General features: G+C 47.1%; 1 protein-coding gene across 20 annotated transcripts in view; it reads left to right on the forward strand.

Moving 5' to 3' along the window:
- The first annotated feature begins 1,781 nt into the window (after window positions 1–1,781).
- The window catches only part of PRPF4B (pre-mRNA processing factor 4B), a 34,515-nt gene continuing 14,530 nt past the window's right edge, over window positions 1,782–21,766 (forward strand). For 17 of the 20 annotated variants that reach the window (XR_007137244.1, XR_007137245.1, XR_007137243.1 and 14 more), the window contains exons 1-7: window positions 1,782–1,985; window positions 7,073–8,269; window positions 11,698–11,874; window positions 15,541–15,696; window positions 16,257–16,338; window positions 16,537–16,756; window positions 20,575–20,648. Coding sequence is in view for 3 of the 20 variants with exons in the window: in XM_047797821.1 (XP_047653777.1) it covers window positions 1,849–1,985; window positions 7,073–8,269; window positions 11,698–11,874; window positions 15,541–15,696; window positions 16,257–16,338; window positions 16,537–16,756; window positions 20,575–20,648 (2,043 nt within the window). In the remaining 17 variants the exon portion in view is untranslated. The remainder of the gene's footprint in view (window positions 1,986–7,072; window positions 8,270–11,697; window positions 11,875–15,540; window positions 15,697–16,256; window positions 16,339–16,536; window positions 16,757–20,574; window positions 20,649–21,766) is intronic. The other 3 variants (XR_007137258.1, XR_007137259.1, XM_047797823.1) reach the window with 1 other exon arrangement.

Raw genomic sequence — 21,766 nt, forward strand, 5'->3', positions numbered from 1 at the left:
AATAATAGCACAGTGGTTAACAAATCCAACTAGGAATCATGAGGTTGAGGGTTCGATCCCTGGCCTTGCTCAGTGGGTTAAGGGTCTGGCGTTGCCGTGAGCTGTGGTGTAAGTCACAGACACGGCTTGGATCCCACGTTGCTGTGGTTCTGGCGTAGGCCAGCGACTACAGCTCCAATTGGACCCCTAGCCTGGGAACCTCCATATGCCGCGGGAAGGGGCCCTAGAAAAGGCAAAGAGACAAAAAAAAAAAAAGAAAGAAAGAAAATATAAACCATTCTTAACATAGTTCTGAAAACTATTTTCTTTGAAAGAAGCCTTCTGGATTTCCCTGGTGGCACATCAGGTTAACAATCAGGCAATGTCACTGCTATTGTGGAGGCTGTGGCTCCCGTCTGATCCCTGGCCTGGGAACTTCCACATGCCTCAGGCGATGCCCAAAGGAGAGAAAAAAAAAAAAAAAAAAGCAGCAGCAGCATTCTAAATTATTATACCTGAATTTGATTATTAAGGGGAGAGAAAGCCTTCATAAAGGAAAGAATAGAATTAAGGACCATATAAAGAGATGCTACAGGAGTTCCTGTTGTGGCGTAGGGGAAACGAATCTGACTAGGAACCATGAGGTTGCACGTTCATTTGATCCCTGGCCTCGCTCAGTGGGTTGAGGATCCAGCATTGCTGTGAGCTGTATAGGTCACAGATGCGGCTCAGATCTGGCGTGGCTGTGGCTTAGGCTAGCAGCTGCAGTTCTGATTCAACCCCTAACCTGGAAATCTACATATGCCACGGGGGTGCAGCCTTAAAAAGCAAAAAAAAAAAAAAAAAAAAAGGAAATGCTACAATAGGTGTGGGGTGGGGCAACCCCCAAAAGTCAATAAATATCCAAGGTTGATTTAATGTTCTATGTTAGTAATATTCATGGGGGGAAACGCTTATTAACATTTTAACATGTTTGGAATTCAGCCAACCAGGGACTTATTTTGTTGGAATATTTGTAACTCCTCCCCTCTATAAAATCATGAGGTATATAAGATCAGATATTCCGAGGTCAAAATTCTAGGCCAAACCCCAAAAACTCAGTTGCTGACAAGAATAAAAGTGATCGCCACCCTGCTTTTAAGTTTCGGATCACGGAGAAAGATACTTTTGAGAGAGAGCATATAAAAACATACGTTAAAAGCTCTCCAAGAGCCAATAAATGTTTTCTCATACAATAGTTCATTACTCATAATGAGATACACAACCATTACATAATCGCATTACTGTAGATGCCATTATTATGGAAACACAATCACATGAAGGTATTCGGGCCAAAAATATTACTTAAAAATTCAATTTACGGAACCAGCGAACCTGAACAGGAGCAAGGGACTCCTGAATCCTTATCCTGAAGATTTCAAATAAATGTATCAACAATAGCTCCCTCTGTCCTGGCTCCAGCCCTACCTTTTTTTCTCAACTTGCCTTTCTACAAGCTTTCCCTTAATGCCTTAATGCTAGGCAATAAAAAAGCATTTATTATGCTCCCAGCGTTGCTCTTGTTTGCCCTAGTTTCGGAATTTTAACCAAGTCTGGGTCCCACAGTGAAACCGCTTCTCAGAACTGCGGCCACGGTGCAGACAGCCTCCTCCCTCCGCTCCCTCCTCCCCCCAGCACCCAGAACTCCGCTTGGGTTCCAGCACGCAGCCCAGGCAACGTAACCGCTTACGGCCCGAGCCGGCGCCGCAGCCCAGCCCCGCCCCGCCCCGGAAGTGCGTCACGACGCTCGCGCGCCCCGTCCCCGGATGCACTTTTATATCCGGATTCTTCGAGCGGCCTCAGCTCCACGGTTCCCGACGCGGTCGGCACATGCGCGAGGACCCTGCTCTCTCTTCCTCCGCCTCCACTGGCTCCCACCGTCCGGGAAGCCGCCGCCACCGCCGCCGAGGAGTCAGGAAGTTCAAGATGGCCGCCGCGGAGGCTCCGACGCTGCGGGAACAGCCAGAGTAAGTAGTCTGGGAGCGCGGAAGGCCGGCGTCCGGGCCCGGCCGAGGGGGAACCGGCGGAGAGCTGCCAGGCGGGCGGGAAAGTTCGGGCCCCGCGGCCACGGCCAAACTTTGCCTCGCGCGCGCGCGCGGGTCGTGGGGCGCGGGCGGGCGGCAAGCCGCGCTCCGCTCGTCCGGAGGCCGCGGCTGTTGGGTCCAGGGCGGCGGGGCCTGCCGCGTCGTTGCCCCGGGAGGCGTGGGCGCGAGCGGCCTCTACAGGTCCGGGGCGCGAGGCCCCAGCGCGGGCGCGCCTTCCGCCTGTCCTCGGCGGGGATGAGCCAGGCCCCTGGCTGCAGCCCGGCGGCCTCGGTGCGGACCCCCGGAGCAGCCGGGCGGCAGCGGGCGAGCCCTGAGACCTTCCCTCTGCAGGCGGTACCCCCGGTGGTCCTGGTGCCGGTGTCACTTTTAGGACCTGGAGGCAGGAAGACAAGGGCGCGGGGCCGCCCTCCTTAACCATCCCAGAGCTAGAGTTTGTGGCTGGCGGGGTACTTCCTCCAGCATCCACCCGATATTCATCCCCCTGCCCATTGCAACTCATTTGCCAGCTTGCGAACTTGAGGCAAAGTAAGATCAAGTTCTCGGTTTTGAGGCCTAGTGTTTTTAGCCAGAGCTTATAGCGCTTATTTGGGAGTGGGAGAAATAATGGGCATTGTTACCACCTTCCGAACCCAAGCACTTCACGTCTGTAATTAAGCTAATTATGTGCGGCCGAGTGAAAACCTACTTGTATGTGCGGCAGGGCTAACCATTGCTTAACTAAAAGCGGTGTTTCGTTTTTCATGTGTTTGATAGGGAAACTCAAGAACATAAGAATGGATTTTAAAACAGTATTGCTATAACGACCCTTTTTTTGGCATCTGCATTAACTGATTTGTTTCTAGCCATCTTAGGAAAGAGGCAGATATAGTCTCCCAGCAACTTTGGGCTGAGAGAGGGTGGAAATCTTCCCACCGGTGCTGTTCACCCAGCTCTGGACCCTTCGGTGATTTGCTTTGCTCAGCTAGACAGGGAGTACAGAGTTTTTTATCAAGAGCTTCTGAAAGCAGATTTATCATCTTAACAATTTTACTTAAAAGAGAGCAAATGGGTTCTGAAGTTTTAACTAGACTTTGCCTTTCTCATCGACTTCACAGTGTGGCCCAGTTATGTCTTCGTGCCAGGACAGCGCAGGTCTTAGACTGTGCAGATGATTTTTCTAGTAATCGGTTTAAAGTTCTATGTATTATGTTCACTTATTTGATTTCAGGGACAGTTCCGATTGCTTTTGAGGAGTGGTTCAGCCCTCTTTATTTACATGTTCAAATAACACTAGATATAATAATAATAATAATTTGTAGGCCCTGCCATATGAATGACAGCATGAATAGTCTTTCATTCCACTCCCTCTGCTCAGAACACTTGGTGTGCATAGAATACTTGGTCTATATGTGTCCCACTTTTGCTTATTTGAAAATATTTCACAAAGAAAATGACAGTTTGGAGGAGTTCCTGTCGTGGCTCAGTGGTTAACAAATCCAACTAGGAACCATGCAGTTGCAGGTTCGATCCCTGGCCTCGGTCAGTGGGTTGAGGATCCGTTGCTGTGAGCTGCGGTGTAGGTTGCAGATGCAGCTCGGATCCCGAGTTGCTGTGGCTGTTGTGTAGGCCCAGTGGTTACAGCTCCGATTAGACCCCTAGCCTGGGAACCTCCATATGCCACGGGCGAGGCCCTAGAAAATACAAAAAGACCCCCCCCCCCAAAAAAAAAGAAAGAAAGAAAGAAAATGACAGTTTGATGAGAAAGCGGGTACCCTGTTGGCTGTCCACGGTGAATGCTGAGATGTAGTGTCTTTCCAGGACAAGTTCTTTCCAGGACACTGAGGACTCTCTTCCAAGGGGAACATTTGGAAGAAGTAAACATATGATAGTGTTTAAGTTCGCTGAAGGCTTTCTAGTGACTTTCACATTTGCCAGCCTCATTAGCTCAGCCTTTTTAATGGTTTTAAGCTTTTAAGACTTTATATGTGTTGACTTATTTGCACTTAATCTAGACCGGGTCATGTTCAAAGCACTGAACAAATACTAAGCCATTCAGTCCTTACAACAACCCTGTGGAGGTGGACACTGCTATTTCCCATATTTTACAGATGACGAAACTGAAACACAGAGAAATTAAGTTAACTTGCCTGAGGTCATGGTAAGTGACAGATGGAGGATTCAAGCCCAGGCAGTCTGAGCCTAGAGCCCTGCACCTGACTAATGCTCTGCCTGGTCTCCCACTGTCCATTGTGACACCTTTTAAAAATAGCCTTTAAGGTTTGAGATCATTTTTATTTATTTTCAGTGTCCCAGAAAGGTCCATTTTTATGATAGGATAGTTCTACCTCTTTGAAACTTAATTTTCCAAACCTGACTTGGAAATGGTGGGGGTGGAAAGGGTCGCTTTAACACTAGTCGGTCTTCTGAATCCATTCTTTTTTTTTTTTTGTCTTTTTGTCTTTTTGCCATTTCTTGAGCCGCTCCCATGGCATATGGAGGTTCCCAGGCTAGGGGTTGAATTGAAGCTGTAGCCACCGGCCTACAACGTCAGATCCTTAACCCACTGATCGAGGGCAGGGATCCAACCCACAACGTCATGGTTCCTAGTCGGATTCGTTAACCACTGCGCCACGACGGGAACTCCCATTCTTATTTTTTTTAATCTACGTTAGTTCTGCGTTAAGGTAATTTAACTCGTCAGAGAAACTGCTTCACTATTTTTCTTGTAAAAAGAAATGGCATTCATTTTGTTCACCATTGCTCCCATCTCCAAAGCATTAATCGAATGCCTCCTGAATAAGATGTTACTAAGAATGTTCTTTGAAAAAAATACTTGAAAGAGGAAATTAAAGTAGCATGAGCAGCTGGCGGTCGGTCACTCTGTTTTAAAGCTGTCGCACGGCTGTTTACATCTCGCCCTGTGCCCCACGACGACCTCGGTTGTTGGAAGGGTGAGACTTGTACGTTGCATTTAACCAAATACTTGATTAAATGGCCTCGAACACTCGCGCACTGTCTGCATTTTGAACGCAGCTTCGTTTCCCAGTGAGATTTGAAGGATGTTGCTCAGGTCTCAGCGAGCCCTGTCTCGGGCCAGACACAGCCTTGGCAACGTGCAGGGTTCGACTGCAAAGTGTAAAGGTTAAAGCGTAAACGAGTCTGTGCGGGATTTATATACGTGTTTATTGTTCACATGAACCATCCAAGAAGCCTATTAGATTCCTTAACAAGCAAGCTTTTCCTCAAGCTTTAGAAGAAAACTCTTGCTAATGAACCTGACCGAGCACACGCTCGTTCACTGTCTGTGACTTGTCATGGGTGTCATTGACTCATTGAGTTCAAGTTTCCTGATTGACCTAGTCGGACCTCAGTGGTCATTGACTTTGAAATTTGCCTTGAGAGATCAGCGCAAGAGGCTGAAGGTCTGCTCTTGGCCTGGCACGAGGCGGGCAGAGCTCTGGGGCCGACCGAGCTGGCTCTAAGGTGCTAGTAGCGTCCTGTCGGTAACCCGCTCGTTGTTTCTTGCGTTAACACTCGTTAAGTTGCGGTGGAAACAGGTCTCTCGGAGTGGCCCTTCGGGGGCTTGGGCATCGTGAAGTAGATCCTGATTCTAGAAGCTTTAGGAGCTCAGTCTTCTTTTAAAAGACATTACTTCTCTGTAGGTGAACGCTTAAGAATTTCGCTTTGAAGCTCCTTGGAAGACTTGGAAATTATAGGAAGCATTAGAAAAGGGTTAAGAGAGCAGATGTTTGTGGGGGAGGAGGTTACGTTTCAGCGGTCTGGGGTACTGCAGTCAAGAAGTAGGCGTGTGCACCGGGGAAATAACTGAGCAAAAGCAGAATGTTCACCGTCAAGAGCGGAGAGTTGAGAAGAGTTGGCATAAGCCAGTGGTAGCCAGTGATACCATTTGTGTGTTAGTCTCTCTGTCCAGGTCGTTTCTTTGACCCAGCAAATGCTTCTTGGGCGCCGTCTCTGGGTTAGCTGATCTCCTAGGCCTCAGGGATAGAGCAGTGAGCGGAACAGATCAAAATACTGCTCTCGTGGGGCTTATGTGAGCATCGGGAGAGACAGAGACATCCTATGAGGTGGTGGCAATTTGGAGAAGAATGAAGCAGAGAAAGTGAGTGTGTGTGGTGGGGGTGGGGATTGCGGTTCAAAGGAATTGGTCTGGAAACTTGGCCGGTTTGAGAAAGTGTGATGGGAGTGCAGAGCAGAGGGAGGCAGAGGAGGCAGCAGCATGTACTCAGGAGGGCTCTCCGGGCACGGGGACCGCAGGGACAGCCCCAGGCCGGGGGGGGGGGGGGGGGGGGCGACCTGTCTTATTGGCCTGGGGCAGCGGGGCTGGGGTGTTACTCCAAATGCGGGAGATGGGAGTCAGGTCTCGCTCCCAGGGTGACATGACCTGACGGTTCACAAGCACCTTTGAGCAAGTGCAAGAGCTCTGACGTTGCATCAATACCAGTCTTCTGACCAGCTTGATATGCCTGTGACCTTAGGCGAGTGCCACAAACCTCCTTGAACGTGAAGTGTCATCTGCCGTGGGGACATGTGGAGAGCTAGTACTTCTCGAGCACTTTGTGTGACAGCAGTGTCATCACACACAGCCCGTCCCGCAGCCCAGCGTTGCAGTTCCTGGGCTCTGCCTGTCTCGGCCGTGTCCTCCCAGAATCCCATGCATCTGTGTGGGAGGTGCTGGTTTAACAGCCGAGTTCCTGAGTGACTGTTTCACGGAGTCAGTATTAATGACAGTTGGCTGTAGCCTGGTTTGGATTCCCTTTTTCTGTTAAGTATAACGGTTAGCCTCCCCAATTATGTATTTCCTGTACTACGTTTGGTATTTGAGTTCAACCATTAGAAACAAATTACGGTTGAATCACTCTTCAGCTCCGTTCTTGCCACATACTTTTGAAATAAAATATTTCAGCGACTAACTTCATGTATTACATTGAGATGTATTTTATCATTACTGTTATTTTTTATGAATGTGTGATAAATTATGTGACTTTTACATGTGTTTGATACATTTATAGGATGGAAGATGCTGATAATTCGGAAAAGAGTGTAAATGAAGAAAATGGAGAAGTGTCAGAAGACCAGTCTCAGAACAAGCACAGTCGTCACAAGAAAAAGAAACATAAACACAGAAGTAAACACAAGAAACATAAACATTCTTCAGAAGAAGACAAGGATAAAAAGCATAAGCACAAGCATAAGCATAAGAAACACAAAAGAAAAGAGGTGATTGATGCGTCTGACAAAGAAGGTATGTCTCCAGCCAAAAGAACTAAACTCGATGACTTAGCTCTGCTGGAAGACTTGGAGAAACAGAGAGCCTTGATTAAAGCTGAACTTGACAATGAGTTAATGGAAGGAAAGGTCCAGTCTGGGATGGGGCTCATCTTACAGGGTTACGAGTCTGGCTCTGAAGAAGAGGGGGAGATTCATGACAAAGCAAGAAACGGGAACAGGCCTAGTACTAGGTCTTCGAGCACCAAGGGGAAACTTGAACTTATGGACAATAAAAATAGTGCAAAAAAGCGAAGCAAAAGCAGATCCAAAGAACGGACTAGACATAGGTCTGAGAAAAAGAAGAGTAAGGGAGGTGTCGAGATAGTTAAAGAGAAGACGAGGAGCAAGTCGAAGGAGAGGAAAAAGTCCAGAAGTCCCTCCAAAAGGAGCAAGTCCCAAGACCAAGCGAGAAAGTCGAAGTCTCCTGCCCTCCGAAGGCGCTCTCAAGAGAAGATTGGGAAGGCCAGATCTCCCCCCGACGACAAGGTCAAGATCGAAGACAAAAGTAAGCCAAAAGATAGGAAAAAGTCCCCAGTTACAAATGAAAGTAGAAGTCGGGATCGAGGCAAAAAATCTCGATCCCCAGTTGACGCGCGAGGTAAATCCAAAGACAGAAGGTCACGGTCCAAAGAGAGGAAATCACAACGGTCAGAAACTGATAGAGAGAAGAAACCGGTGAAATCTCCCTCTAAAGATGCCTCTTCTGGGAAGGAAAACAGGTCGCCCAGTAGGAGACCTGGTCGTAGTCCTAAGAGAAGAAGTCTGTCTCCGAAACAACGTGATAAATCACGAAGAAGCAGGTCTCCGCTCGTAAACGATAGAAGGTCTAAGCAGAGCAAGTCGCCCTCCCGAACTCTGTCCCCTGGTAGGAGAGCCAAGAGCCGCTCCTTGGAGAGAAAACGCAGGGAGCCTGAACGCAGACGCCTTTCTTCTCCACGGTAACCTGCTTTCAAACCTTAGTGCCTTTTACCAGCGCCTCGGGTCTTAAAAGGAGAGGGTGATGCGTTTACAGCGTGAGGAACAACCCTGTCCACTGACCGTGTCAGTGTTTGCACGTGGGTCAGTGTCTCGACTGGGGGGTGATTTTCCAGTATTGAAGTTCCTAATTCAGCATCTGATTTGCAGAATCACTCCTCTTTTTATTTTTCTAATTTTTTGGTTTTTTAGGGCTGCACCTGCGGCATGTGGAAGTTCCCAGGCTAGGGGTCAAATCAGAGCCATAGCCACCGGCCTGCTCCACAGCGATGGCACCCCGATCCAACACCACAGCTCACCGCAGCGCTGGTTCCCTAACCCACTGAGTGAGGCCAGGGATCCGCACAGATACTAGTCAGGTTCATTACTGCAGAGCCACAACGGGAGCTCCCAGAATCCTTTAATTTTTTTTTTTTTGTCTTTTTGTCTTTTTGCCATTTCTTGGGCTGCTCCAGCGGCATATGGAGGTTCCCAGGCTAGGGGTCCAATCGGAGCTGTAGCCACCGGCCTAAGCCAGAGCCACAGCAACGCGGGATCCGAGCCGCGTCTGTGACCTACACCACAGCTCACGGCAACGCCAGATCCTTAACCCACTGAGCAAGGGCAGGAACCGAACCCACAACCTCATGGTTCCTAGTTGGATTCGTTAACCACTGCGCCACGACGGGAACTCCCCAGAATCCTTTAAATCCAAGTAATTTGGGTGATAAGTCTGTATACTGATTTATAGGAAAGGGAGGTAATTTGTAGAACCGGCATTTTTCTTCGAACGGTGTGGGCTGAGTCTTTTTTAACTTTAAAAACTGGAGGTATCAGTTTAAGGATCATCGTCTGGCCATTCTTTTGAGTCGGCGTGATCTAACACTCTGTTGGCACTCCGAAACGCTTTTGGTTTCCAAAATGTAGTTAAATTGAAAGTAGAAATTTTTGTTACTGATTCATATAATTACAATCTCATTGTTGGGGGGAAAAACTTTAAGTTCAGCATGACTAGTACAAAAAAGATTTTATTTTTATTAATAACGAAAATCATTCATATTTATATAATACATTTAGTCCATCAATTCTTTTTTTCGTACATTCTCATGATTATCTCTCATGAAGTGGAGTGGTTCTCAGACTTAATTTATAAGTGAGAAAATAGATTGAGAGACTGTTTAGTTACCCAGGCTCACAGAACTGAAAAGTCAAGGCACAGAAAGGATTTTGGGGCCTGCGGGTGGTGGTCTTCAGATTAGTCTAAACTACTTTAGAAACTGGTTTTCTTTCCTTTTTTCTTTTCTTTCTTTTCTTTTCTCTTTTTTAATGGCCACACTCATGGCACATGGAGTTCCTTGGCCAGGGACTGAATCCAGGCCGTAGCAATGACCTGCATGGAGCCCCATAACACACTGTGTGGGCAGGGTGTCAAACCTTTGCCTCCACAGCAACCAGAACCGCTGCAGTCGGAGTCTTAACCCACTGTGCCACAGCAGGACCTCCTAGAAACAGATTTTTTAAATATATTTGTATTTAGCAATTAGGTGTGTGAAATTAGCAACCAGGTTTTGCCTAGAAGAATGTTGGCTCATACCAGGCAGAGATGTTATGAACTCCTAGCTATCTACTGTTGCATCTTAATATTTACTGCGTATGGTATAAATATAAACTGCCCTTGAATTTTAAATCTTCCTGTGTTATGAGAAGCTTCAAGAATGCTGTTTTTCAAAGGGCTCCATCCTAAGAGACACTCAAATGAAGTGGTCCCTGCCTTTTCTCCCTGCCTGGAAGTGGTGTTACACATTGTGTTGCTTCACTTCTTTCTTAGGGATCCTCTCCTCTTTCAGTGGCTTTCAGTTTGAAAAGGAAAATCTGAGGATTTACTAAAGGCTAGAGTTGAATATTTTTAAAAAAAATTTCCTATGCACATACAATTGTATGTATGTATTTTGGCTGGGGGGGGAGGGAGCTTTTTTTTTTTCTTTTAGGGCCACACCCACGGCATATGGAGGTTCCCAGGCTAGAGGCTGAATCAGAGCTACAGCTGTGACCTACACTACAGCTCACGGCAACGCCAGATCTTAACCCACAGAGCGAGGCCAGGGATCGAACCCACAACTCATGGTTCCTCGTCTGATTTGTTTCCACTGTGCCACAATGGGAATTCCTGTATTTTTTTTTCTTAAAAATAGAATTCATACTAGTTATGCCAACAGTGATTTTCTTTATGTAATAAATAGCAACATGTTTCACCGCATAGACGTACCATAATATGATACATTTAAACATTCCCTTGTTGAAATTGATGAAAATTGAAACTTGGTTTGAGCGATGAAACTTGGTCCCAGTTTTTCATGATTGTGTGTAAAGATGACCTTTCGTTATGTGTGCAGTTTCTTTGCAGAATGGATTCGTAGAAGTTGAAGGGTAGCGTCTCAGACGATGAGAGTTTGCTCTCTAGAAAGTTACAGCCGTGTTTCCTTCCAGGGAAGTCACATTGATTCTTACTTCCGGGACCAGAAGGAGTGTCCTTTTTCCTGAAAAATGGCTTACGTTCCCTCTGTTGGAAGGTTACTGTCGGTTGTAAGATGCTTCTGTTCTCGATTGGTATATTAAAAGGAAGGTTCTTGGGAGTTCCCATCGTGGCTCAGTGGTTACCCAACTAGTACCCATGAGGACGTGGGTTTGATCCCTGGCCTCGCTCAGTGGATTAAGGAGCTGGCGTTGCCGTGAGCTGTGGTGTAGGGTGCAGATGCAGCTCAGATCCTGCGTTGTTGTGGCTGTGGTGTAGGCTGGTGGCTACAACTCTGGTTCAGCCTCTAGCCTGGGAACCTCCATATGCCACAGAGAACTCAGGCTCTCAGTTGTAAAACTTAGAAAACAGCCTTCTAACTAAGGGACTGGAATATTATTACTCACTTGTGGAAATTTTATTAGGGTCTGTCTGGGGTTAGAATCAGTGGCTTTAACAATGTGCATCACCTTTAATAATTCTTGTGGGTCTCCCAGCACACCAAAATGGCGTTGTGATCATCTGCACTTGTTTTGTTACAAAACGTGTTTTACCGTCTTAGTTATGTGCCCTTTCTTTTTTCTTTCTTTTTTTTTAAATTTGCTTTTTGCTTTTTAGGGCCGCATCCTCGGCATATGGAGGTTCCCAGGCCAGATGTCGACTTGGAGCTGTAAATGCTGGCCCATGCCACAGCCATGGCAACGCCAGATCCTTAACCCACTGAGCGAGACCAGGGATCGAACCCGCATCCTCATGGATCCTAGTTGGGTTCATTAACCTCTGAGCCACAGTTGGAACTCCGTTCTGTGCCCCTTCTTAAGGTGTTCTCTGCAGGTAGGAGAAGTTCGTTTATTCTGATTGGCTCTCTTCTTCTTTGTACTTGTGTTTGGTCTCCTTAAGAACACGTCCTCGAGATGACATCCTCAGTAGACGGGAAAGGTCAAAAGATGCCAGCCCCATCAGTAGGTGGTCTCCTGCCCGAAGAAGAGCCAGTAGGTCTCCGGTTAGAAGGAGGTCCCGATCCCCCCTCAGACGTAGCCGGTCTCCCAGAAGAAGAAGCCGATCTCCTCGGAGAAGGTAATGACGCCCGTTTGATCCGTCAAACCCTGCATGTCTCTTTTTTTCTTTTGTGGCACATGGAGGTTCCCTGGCTAGGAGTGGAATTGGAGCTGTAGACAACAGCTTACACCACAGCACCGCCTCATCCAAGCCACATCATGACCTAGACCACAGCTTGGGTAACTTGGGATCCTTAACCCACTGAGCGAGGCCAGGAATCGAACCCATGTCCTCATGGATACTAGTCAGTTTCTTAATGCACTGAGCCACAGTGGGAACTCTGAACCGAATGGTTTGGAAGCTCAGTTGGTAGGCTTTCTGTTTTTGTTTTGGCCGCTTCCACGCCATGCAGAAGTTCCTAGGTCAGGGATGGAACCCACAGCAGTGACCTGAGCCACATCAATAGCAATGCTGGATCCTTAATCCTCTGCACCACCAGGGAACTCCAGCTGGTAGGTTTCTTACTGTTTTTCTCTGAAAAATTATAGCTGTGACCCCACGTAGTCTCCTGTTACCAACATGTGATATTTCGCACATGCTCCTTTCTCTTTAATGTAGTTTCTCTTCACAGTTAAATAAATCAGTGTTCATCAAAAATTCAATCATCGTTTTTAAAGTAGGATTTTCTTTTCCTGTTCCTGAAAGAGGTAAATACTAAATGAGCTAGGCTTAAGCTAGATCGCAGAGCAGTACATATCCTGTCCTTTATTGTAGTTCTGCATTTATTTTTCTATGAACTTGTCTATGGTCCTTGTGAGACGGCATCGCAATGGTGATATCCTCAGACGCAGAAGGAAGAGTGGGCCAAGACCTGTGACTCACAGCAGCAGACCCCAGCTCTGCACACCTGGCTCTCAGAGCAGAAATGCTTTCTCTGACAGTGTGTTTGGGTTTTTTTTAAGTCACTGCCGGATGTATTGATGTCTTTGACCAGTTGGTTTTAATACCGCCCCGTACCTTTCTTCTGCCTGGCTCCATCACGTTGCTCGCAGGTGTGCCTGCTCACAGTTTGTGTGCTCACCTTTGGTTCCTTAGCAGACGGGGAGGGGTGCAGGGACCTTCCTTGGTGTGCTCCTGCCTCCGGGGTCTGCTCAGCCAGTTCCCAGGGCGTCTGCGTTCCCTTTTCCGTTTCTCTCGTGCTGCGATTCCATTCCCTGTATTCACTGTCTTTCCATGTCTCACTCCTTGCTTTGGTAATGCGTCTGCAGTATGTCTCGAGGAAAGTGCACGAAACGGACACTGTTGGGGACCTTTGGCTCTAAAAAATGCCATTTCTCACTGCTGATCTGTCAGGGAGTAGAATTCTAATTGAAGTCGTTCGTTGTGAAGAACTTTCGTTCTGGCTACCCCTTGGCATGTGGAGTTCCTGAGCCGCAGTTGCAACCTACGCCAGGTCCTTTGGCAGTGCTGGATCCTTAACTCACTGTGCTGGGCTGGGGGATCAAACCTGCGTCCCAGTGCTCCAGAGACGCCACCAATCCTGTTGCACCGCATTTTAAGAACTTTTATTAGTCCACTGATTTCTAGTTTCCATTATTACTATTGAGGATAACTGGGCGTTTTTTTATCGGGCTTGCTTTTTTCTCTTTTTATAAGAAATGTCCTGTGTTTTGAAATTTCACTGTAATACGCCTTGGACACAGGAAGATTATGGCTGCCTGTTCTGGGAAATTCTCTCGTTTTGTTTTTTCTCTTTGCTTTCTCCCCCATTATTTTCTGTTTTTTTCCACTTGGACTTTGACTTTCCCCTCACTCATCTTTTGTGTTTGTCCTTTTCTACTTACAATCTTGAGAGGTTTTCTCATTCTACCTTCTTACCTTTCTGTTGGCCACTCCCCCCACTCCTGTGCTCATTAAATTTTTGAAACTTCCAAGACATTGTTGGTTGTTTATTTTTTTAATAACTTTTTCTCTCTCTTGAGGGGAAATGGTATCTCATGTCAGGGATGATGATGTGTTTATTATGTGGAGTTTTTGGTTCTTTATCATTTTACCTATATGTACATTGCTTCTTCTCAGAATCTTTTTTCTTTTGGGCGAGTGAGTTTCCAGAATCCTCTTGTCTCCTGCAGGAGAGTAAGCCGTGGCCCTCCGTGGGGTTCTGGTCCTTCGTGATGCAGGCTTTCCCTTAATCCTTCCCTTTCCAGAACAGTGTCCCCTGCCCCACGTGCCTTGGGCCAGTTTGTACAGCCGCCACCACCTCCTCTCTGTGTCCTGCCTGAGCGTATTTCCCACTGCGTCGGAAAGGGGGTAGATCGAGTCAGGCTCTTCCCAGGGGATCTCAGCCGCTTCTCTTTAGCTCCCCCATTCCCGAGCCTTTCCGGGCTTTGGTGGCCTGCACTGACTTGTTTCGTGTTTGCCTTGTCTGTCCCTGTTGCACTAAGATTCGGATTGGATCTGCTGCTGTTTTTCTGTCCATGGAACCTTTCACGGCACTGTTGCCATCTCTGTGGTCACAGCTCGTCACAGTCTTCGAGGGTTTTATTATTTCCTTGTTCCCTTTTACTGTTGTCTTAATAAGGTTTCAGAAGAAATCTGAGGTCAGCATGGGCAGTGTGACGTGCAGAGTTTGTGGGCTTTGTGCCTTTTCTGTTTGGAGTCCTCCCCTTTCTCACGCAGACCCCTCAGGCTTGAGCTCTGATGTGCTGACGGAAAGCAAGGCCCTCGGGCGCCATCACCAGAGCGAGGTGCTGTCTGCTGCGCTGAGGAGGCCCCTGAGGGCCATGTTAATGATTCATTAGACCTAGAATCCTTTTCTCCTTTTTATGGTCCCGGCTGTGGCACACGGACGTTCCCAGGCCTTGCCACAGCCACGACAACCCCAGCTCCTTAACCTGCTGAGCCACAGTGGGAACTCCAGTTCGGCTTCGTCACCTTTGTCTTTCCCATACCTTAGCAGTAGTCATCTTTTTATTTCTTTATTTTATTTAATTAATTAATTTATTTATTTTTGTCTTTTTGCCATTTCTAGGGCCGCTCCTGCGGCATATGGAGGTTCCCAGGCTAGGGGTCGAATCGGAGCTGTAGCCACCAGCCTACGCCACAGCCACAGCAATGTGGGATCCGAGCCGTGTCTGCAACCTACACCACAGCTCACGGCAATGCCGGGTCCTCAATCCCCTGAGCAAGGGCAGGGACGGAACCTGCAACCTCATGGTTCCTAGTTGGATTCGCTAACCACTGCGCCATGACAGGAACTCCAGTAGTCATTTTTTTAAAAATTAGGTTTCTTGAAACATATCACTTATATCAAGTAAAATTCACCCTTTCGGGTGTCGAGTTGTGAGTTTTGAGGGCACATGTGACCCGATGGACACCGTCGAGGTACAGAAGGTCTCCATTGCCTCCAGAGCTGGCTGGTGCCCCTGGGTCGTCAGCAGGCACACAGGCATCTTAGTTCTCTTCCATTCGTCCTCCCAGTCCTGATTCTGTGGTGATCGTGCTTAAAATTTTCGATAGGCAAGAAATAGGCTTATTAGGCTAGGACGCTTGTGAGAGATGCAAGCGGGCAGGCCAGGAAGCCTTGCCACGAACCTTTTTAACGACCTTGTTTGTAGACCAGTCCCGGATTCCCAGCAAAAGTGAGCTGCTGGAAGGCACACAGTTCCTGTCGCACCCTTTCCTCAACACACAATCGCCTCTGCCCGCGTCGACCTTCAACGTGCGTGGTTTTTCCTCGAACAGGGACAGGGCTCGGAGGAGCAGGTCCCGCCTCCGGAGGCGCTCTCGGTCTCGGGGCGGTCGCAGACGCAGGAGCAGAAGCAAGGTGAAGGAAGACAAATTCAAAGGAAGCCTTTCCGAAGGAATGAAGGCTGAGCAGGAGTCTTCATCTGATGATAAGTAAGAAGGGGACTGGCCCGTGTCTTCTTTTTTCCAACTTAGAGAGACACCGTTGGATGTGGAAATAATTTCCATCTGAATATTTAAAGCAAGTCCATTCATTCATTTGGGCCTACATTTGAGTCAGTCTTCTGTGCATGTCTTGTGGGTTATGTGACAGGTCGTGTAGTCTGAGTTTGGAGGGTTCTGTTCGGCTGGGGTGGACGCTGGGCCCCTGTGTCACGAGCCGCCTTTGTTTTCATTAGGAACCACAGGGTATTAGTCCTGTCTGTCTTAGTTACCCGCTTTGGTGGTGAGATCGTTTTTTATACCAAGTTGGAATAGAGGAGTCAAACCAGAGCATCCACTGCCAGCCTGCACCACAGCGTCAGCAACACTGGATCCTTAACCCACTGAGCGAGGCCAGGGATCAAACCTGCAACCACGTGGTTCCTAATCATATTTGTTTCTGCTGCGCCACAGCAGGAACTCCCGACTTATTTTTAGAATGTATAATAAACGCCGTGGTTTTGGAGTCTCTGGGGGTATTTGAAATTAATCGTGGGTGTGATTTTTCTAAGCCTCGAAGACTTTGATGTAGAGGAGGAAGACGAAGAAGCCTTGATAGAGCAGAGACGGCTCCAAAGGCAAGCCATTGTTCAGGTACGGGCAGGGCTTTGGGAAAGACTTGGAGGGTTTTGTGGACTCAGAGTTACGTGTAAGGGATGGTGGGATTAAGACGTCGGAACCCGGAAGTTGACCGTTACCTGGCGCCTCCCTTTTCGGTGGGGCTCCTCTTAGCGGTAGATTCAGGCAGGGAGCATCGGGGTTGGTGGCGGTGACACTGTGCTGCTGTTACAGAAATACCAGTACCTTGCCGAGGACAGCAACCTGTCCGTGCCGTCCGAGCCCAGTAGCCCCCAGAGCAGCCCGCGCACCCGGTCCCCTTCCCCAGACGACATCCTGGAGAGGGTTGCCGCCGACGTCAAGGAGTACGAACGGGAAAACGTGGACACGTTCGAGGCTTCCGTCAAAGCCAAGCACAATCTCATGACAGTTGAGCAGAGTAATGGTGCGTCAGGTAGCCTTTGGTTTCACCCGTGGTTTTCTCGGACGTTTTGGCTTTGCTGCTTCATCGTCTGGGGGTGGGGGAGAAAGAAGGGGGCTGGGAACATTGCCCCTGCAGGGTGGCGTAGGAATCCGGTGCTGGTGGGGCCCAGGCAGAGTTCTCGATTAGTTCACGTAACCCGAGCAGTACACCCAGTCCCCACATGGTCACTACCTTTTGTTTTGCTTGCTGGACTATTTTAAAGGAAATCCCAGCCGTGATTTAATTTCATCTGTGAATACTTCAGTTTTGTATCTCTGTTAAGGGCTTTTTATATTTCTTTTTTTTTTTTTTTGCCGCCCTTTGACATAAGGGGTTCCTGGGCCAGGGATCCTATCTGAGCCCTAGCTGTGGCAGCACCAGATCCTTAACCCTCTGTGCTAGGCTGGGATCGAACCAGCGCACCAGAGACCCCATGCCACCAATCATGGTAGGAACTCCTAGATAAGGGCTTTTTTTCTTTTTTTTTTGTCTTTTTTTTGTCTTTTTTAGGGCCGCACCTGTGGCATATGGAGGGTTCCAGGCTAGGGTCGAATCAGAGCTGTAGCTGCCGGCCTATGCCACAGCAACGCCAGATCCAAGCCACATCGGCGATAGACAAGGGCTTTTTAAAAACATTACTTACACTTCATAACATGGGTAATTTTTAAATATCTAATGTCTGATTACAGTTGGTTTGAATCAAAATCCAAATGAGATATGTATTATATTAGGGTATCCATCTCTTGAGTCTTCTTATAACAGATTTTCTCGCTGAGGTTTCTCTCCTGCCGTTTCCTCGGGCCCTGTGTCTTTTCTGTGTTGACTTTGTTCTGGCCACATTCTTAGGTCCTTTACTTTCTCTGTTCTCTGTATCTCTTTTTCGTTCGTTCTTTTCTTTGTCTTTTTGTCTTTTTTAGGGCTGCACCTGTAGCGTATAGAAGTTCTCAGGCCGGGTGTGGAATTGGAGCTGCAGCCGCCGGCCTACACCACAGCTCACAGCAATGCCGGATCCTTAACCCACTGAGCAGGGCCAGGGATGGAACCTGCGGCCTCATGGATGCTAGTCAGGTTCATTAACCGCCGAGCCACATGGGAACACCTATATTTCTTGAAAACTAGTAGCGTTAGAGACTTAAATAGGTTTTGGTTTCTTTTTTGGCAAAAACACTTGGTAGGTGGTCTTGTGGTGGCATGTGCTGTGTCCTTAGCCTGTTGGCCTTGAGATTGTATGTGAGAGTCGGTGCCCTGGCAGCCTTCAGAGGTGACCAGCGAGACTTGGGTGGGTTTGTTGTTTTTGCTGTCTGGTGTCATCCTGTTCCTGCTTTGGGGTCCGTGGCTGTCCTTTTTCTCTTTGAGGATGTGGGGAGGGTGCCAGAGCCCCTTTTCACTTGTTTCTGGTGCCTTTTTGACCCCCAGCCTTGGCAGTGTCTCACATGGCTATTTCTGGGTCCGGGGTTCACAAGCTTTCTGTCGAATGTCAGTTAGGAAGTACTTTCGGCTTTTCTCACTATTTTAGGCTGTCTGTCCATTCCTTCTCCTGAACTCTGCCCTGTGGTGCAGGGCAGCGCCACCAGCCTGGAGGATGAGCTGTGTCCCCACATTTCATGTTATGTTCACATGTCACAGAATCCTTACCATGTTTGTCCCCAGACCTTTAAAAAATGTAAAAATGGGCCATACAGAACCAAGGGGCCCGATTTGGCCCATGTACTCCTGGGCCTTTCTAGTGGACCGCAGCGGGGAAGGAGGTGCGCATACTGCTGGTTCTGATTTGAAGTTGTAGGGTTTTTATTAACTTCCTTGGTTTGTATTTCTGTCTCTTTTCCAGTAGAAAACTGTGATTCCCAAAAGACACGGTTACTTAGGTTTCATACCTATAGTTAGCACTGCGGTTACCAGTATTAAATACACCAAATGCAATTTCAAAATGTAATGGTTCTTTTTGTCCTTAGGATACATCCCAAGATTTGTCAAATCAGCAGATCAGCTTTTTAGTTATTGAAATAATTCTTCTCTGTATGGGGTTATACTACCAGTTTAATAGATTTAGCTTTCTTGCTTGCTTGCTTGCTTTCTCTCTCTCTTTCTCTCTTTCTTTCTCTTTCTCTCTCTCTCTCTCTCTCTCTCTCTCTCTCTCTCTCTCTCTCTCTCTCTCTCTCTCTTTCTCTTTCAGTTATGGCCACACTTGCATCTTATGGAAGTTCCCAAGCTCAAGACATGCCAGATCCTTAACCCACTGTGCAAGGCCAGGGATTGAACCCACATCCTCACAGAAACTGTCAGGTTCTTAATCCACTGAGCCACAACAGGAACCCTTTTATTTCCTTACTCTATACCTATGGTATGTCTCATTTTATTTTTCAGAATATAGGCTGTAGGGGAGCCAACTAATGTTAACAACTCAGTAGCACATAAAAAATTCTGACGGTTTACTTTTTGATTTTTAGGAATATTTGGTGTTTTAAAAAATTATTAAAACATCTTTTCACATGTGTGTGTGTTATTTCTCTATACATGCGCACATGCACAAAAATTATTCTCTGCACGCTCATCTGTACGAAGAGGTCTTCATTCCTTTTGGCAGCTGCATGCTGCTCTGGCGGAGCGAGTGTCCGCAGATAGCCTTCTTGTGGTGGATATTTGGCTGCAGATTGGAGCATTCGTCGTAACCGCTTTTCCTCTCCTTGTTATTGTGTCTTTGGAATGGTTTCCTAGAAGTGGGATTGCTGAGTCTGAATGAATACATGGATACGTAATTTTGCTATGTATTTCCAAATTCCTTTCTATAAAGGTTATATACAGTTTTGCCATCCCACAAGCAGTGTCTGAGTGCTTCTTATTCAGGGCTTGTTAACAGAATATTGTCATACTTGGATTTTTAGCCAGTCTCACAGGAGAGAAGTGATGTTTTGTTTCAACTGTGATTTGTGTTTCCTTTGCTGTGAGAGTGGGGATGTGTTGATATGGTTAACAGCTATTACATTCTTTTCTTCTAGACTCTCCTTATATTTTTTCGCTTCATTTATCTGTTTTGTTGGTGGCCCTGGAAACGTGTAAGTTCCCAGGCCAGGGATCAAACCCAAGCCACAGCAGTGATGACACTGGATCCTTAACCAACTGAGCCACCAGGGAACTCCCTTTTGCCCCATTTTTTGAATGGGGTTATTAAACTCGTTAGGAGAGTAATATATAAATCTGCATCTATAGTGGGGATATTAACCTCCTGAGATTTAGGTTGCAATTTAGAAATGCAATTCTTCTAAAGAGGAATCTTCTTTTTCCTTGCTTGGTTTTGTTTGTCTGTCTTTTTAGGGCTGCACCACTGGCATGTGGAAGTTCCCAGGCTAGGGGTCAAATCGGAATTTCAGCTGCCACAGCCACAGCAACACCAGATTCCAGATCCGAGCTGCATCTGTGACTTACCCTGCAGCTTACCTCTACGCAGGATCCTTAACCCACTGAGCAAGGCCAGGGATCCAACTCACGTCCTCACAAATACTAGTCAGTTTGGTTACCGCTGAGCCAGAGTGGGAACTCTGAGCTTTCATTTTAATACATAATCATTGCTTAGTTATTAGCATATTAATGTTAGGGAAGCTGATGATAGTAGGTCTTTTAACTTTCTGAAATGCGTTCTTTCAGTAGAAAGTAGATGCCTTTAAGATAGTATTATAAACTGCTTTTAAGTTGGTTGTTAATGGAAAACTAATGTGCAGGAAGAATAATGTTTGAATTGCTTTGTTTTCTGTTGACGTATTTGTGTTTTGTGTCTTTTCATTTCTCAAATATTAATGCTAATTTTCATTAAGGTTCATCTCAGAAGAAGCTCTTGGCACCTGATATGTTTACAGAATCTGATGATATGTTTGCTGCATATTTCGATGTAAGTAAAGTCAAAAAGGTTAACTGTTAAAAAAGCATCTGTAACAAATAGGTATTTGAGCAGTACGTACGTGTGTAGCGGAAGAAGGATAAAGCAAGTTCATGTTAACACTTGGACAGTCTGGGCGAAGTCTCTCTGGAACCTCTACACTAGTTTTGTAGCTTTTCTCTAAGTCTGGAATTAGGTCAGATTTTAACATAAATACAGCAGAGCAATTTGAGAGCTTCCTAAAAGTTACACACAAATGATGTAAGTGTAGTTATTTTGTTTTTAAAAAGTTTTTTGGGGGCATTCCTGTCACGTGTCAGCGGAAACTCATCTGACTAGTATCCATGAGAATGCAGGTTCAATCCCTGACCTCGCTCAGTGGGTTAAGGATCTGGCATTGCTATGAGCTGTGGTGTAGGTCTCAGATGCGGCTCAGGTCTGGCCTTGCTGTGGCTGTGGTGTAGCCTGGGAATTTCCATATGCTGCTGGTTCAGCCCTAAAAAGACCAAAAAAAAAAAAAAACCCAACTCTTTGGGCGTTCCCGTTGCGGCACAGTGGAAATGAATCCAGCAGGTGTCCATGAGGATGCAGATTCCACCCCTGGCCTCACTGAGTGAGTTAAGGATCCAGCGCTGCCATGAGCTGCAGTGTAGGCCACAGATGCATGTCCGTTCTGTGGCTGTGGTGTAGGCCTGCAGCAGTAGCGCCAGTTTGACCCCTAGCCTGGGATCTTCCTTATGCTGTGGGTTTGGCCCTAAATAAATAAGTGAATGAATAAATAACATTTTTCTTGGACTTACAAACCTCGGGTGCGTGTTGTTAGGTGAGACGAGATGAAATCAGTGATTTCCAGGCCTGGAGTTCCCATCGCAGCTCAGTGGAAACAAATCTGACTTGGAACCATGAGGTTTTGGGTTCCATCCTTGGCTCATTCAATGGGTTAAGGATCCAACGTTGCCGAGAGCTGTGGTGTAGGTCACAGATGCAGCTCAGATCCCAGGTTACAGTGGCTGTGGTGTAGGCTGGCAGCTATTCTGGGAACCTCCATGTGCCGAGGGTTAGGCCCTTAAAAAAGGCCAAAAAAATAATAATTACAAGGCCCGGATCCGCTTTGGGCTTCTGTGTGGTTG

Source organism: Phacochoerus africanus, chromosome 9, assembly GCF_016906955.1.
Source record: "Phacochoerus africanus isolate WHEZ1 chromosome 9, ROS_Pafr_v1, whole genome shotgun sequence".
NCBI classification, from domain to species: Eukaryota; Metazoa; Chordata; class Mammalia; order Artiodactyla; family Suidae; genus Phacochoerus; species Phacochoerus africanus.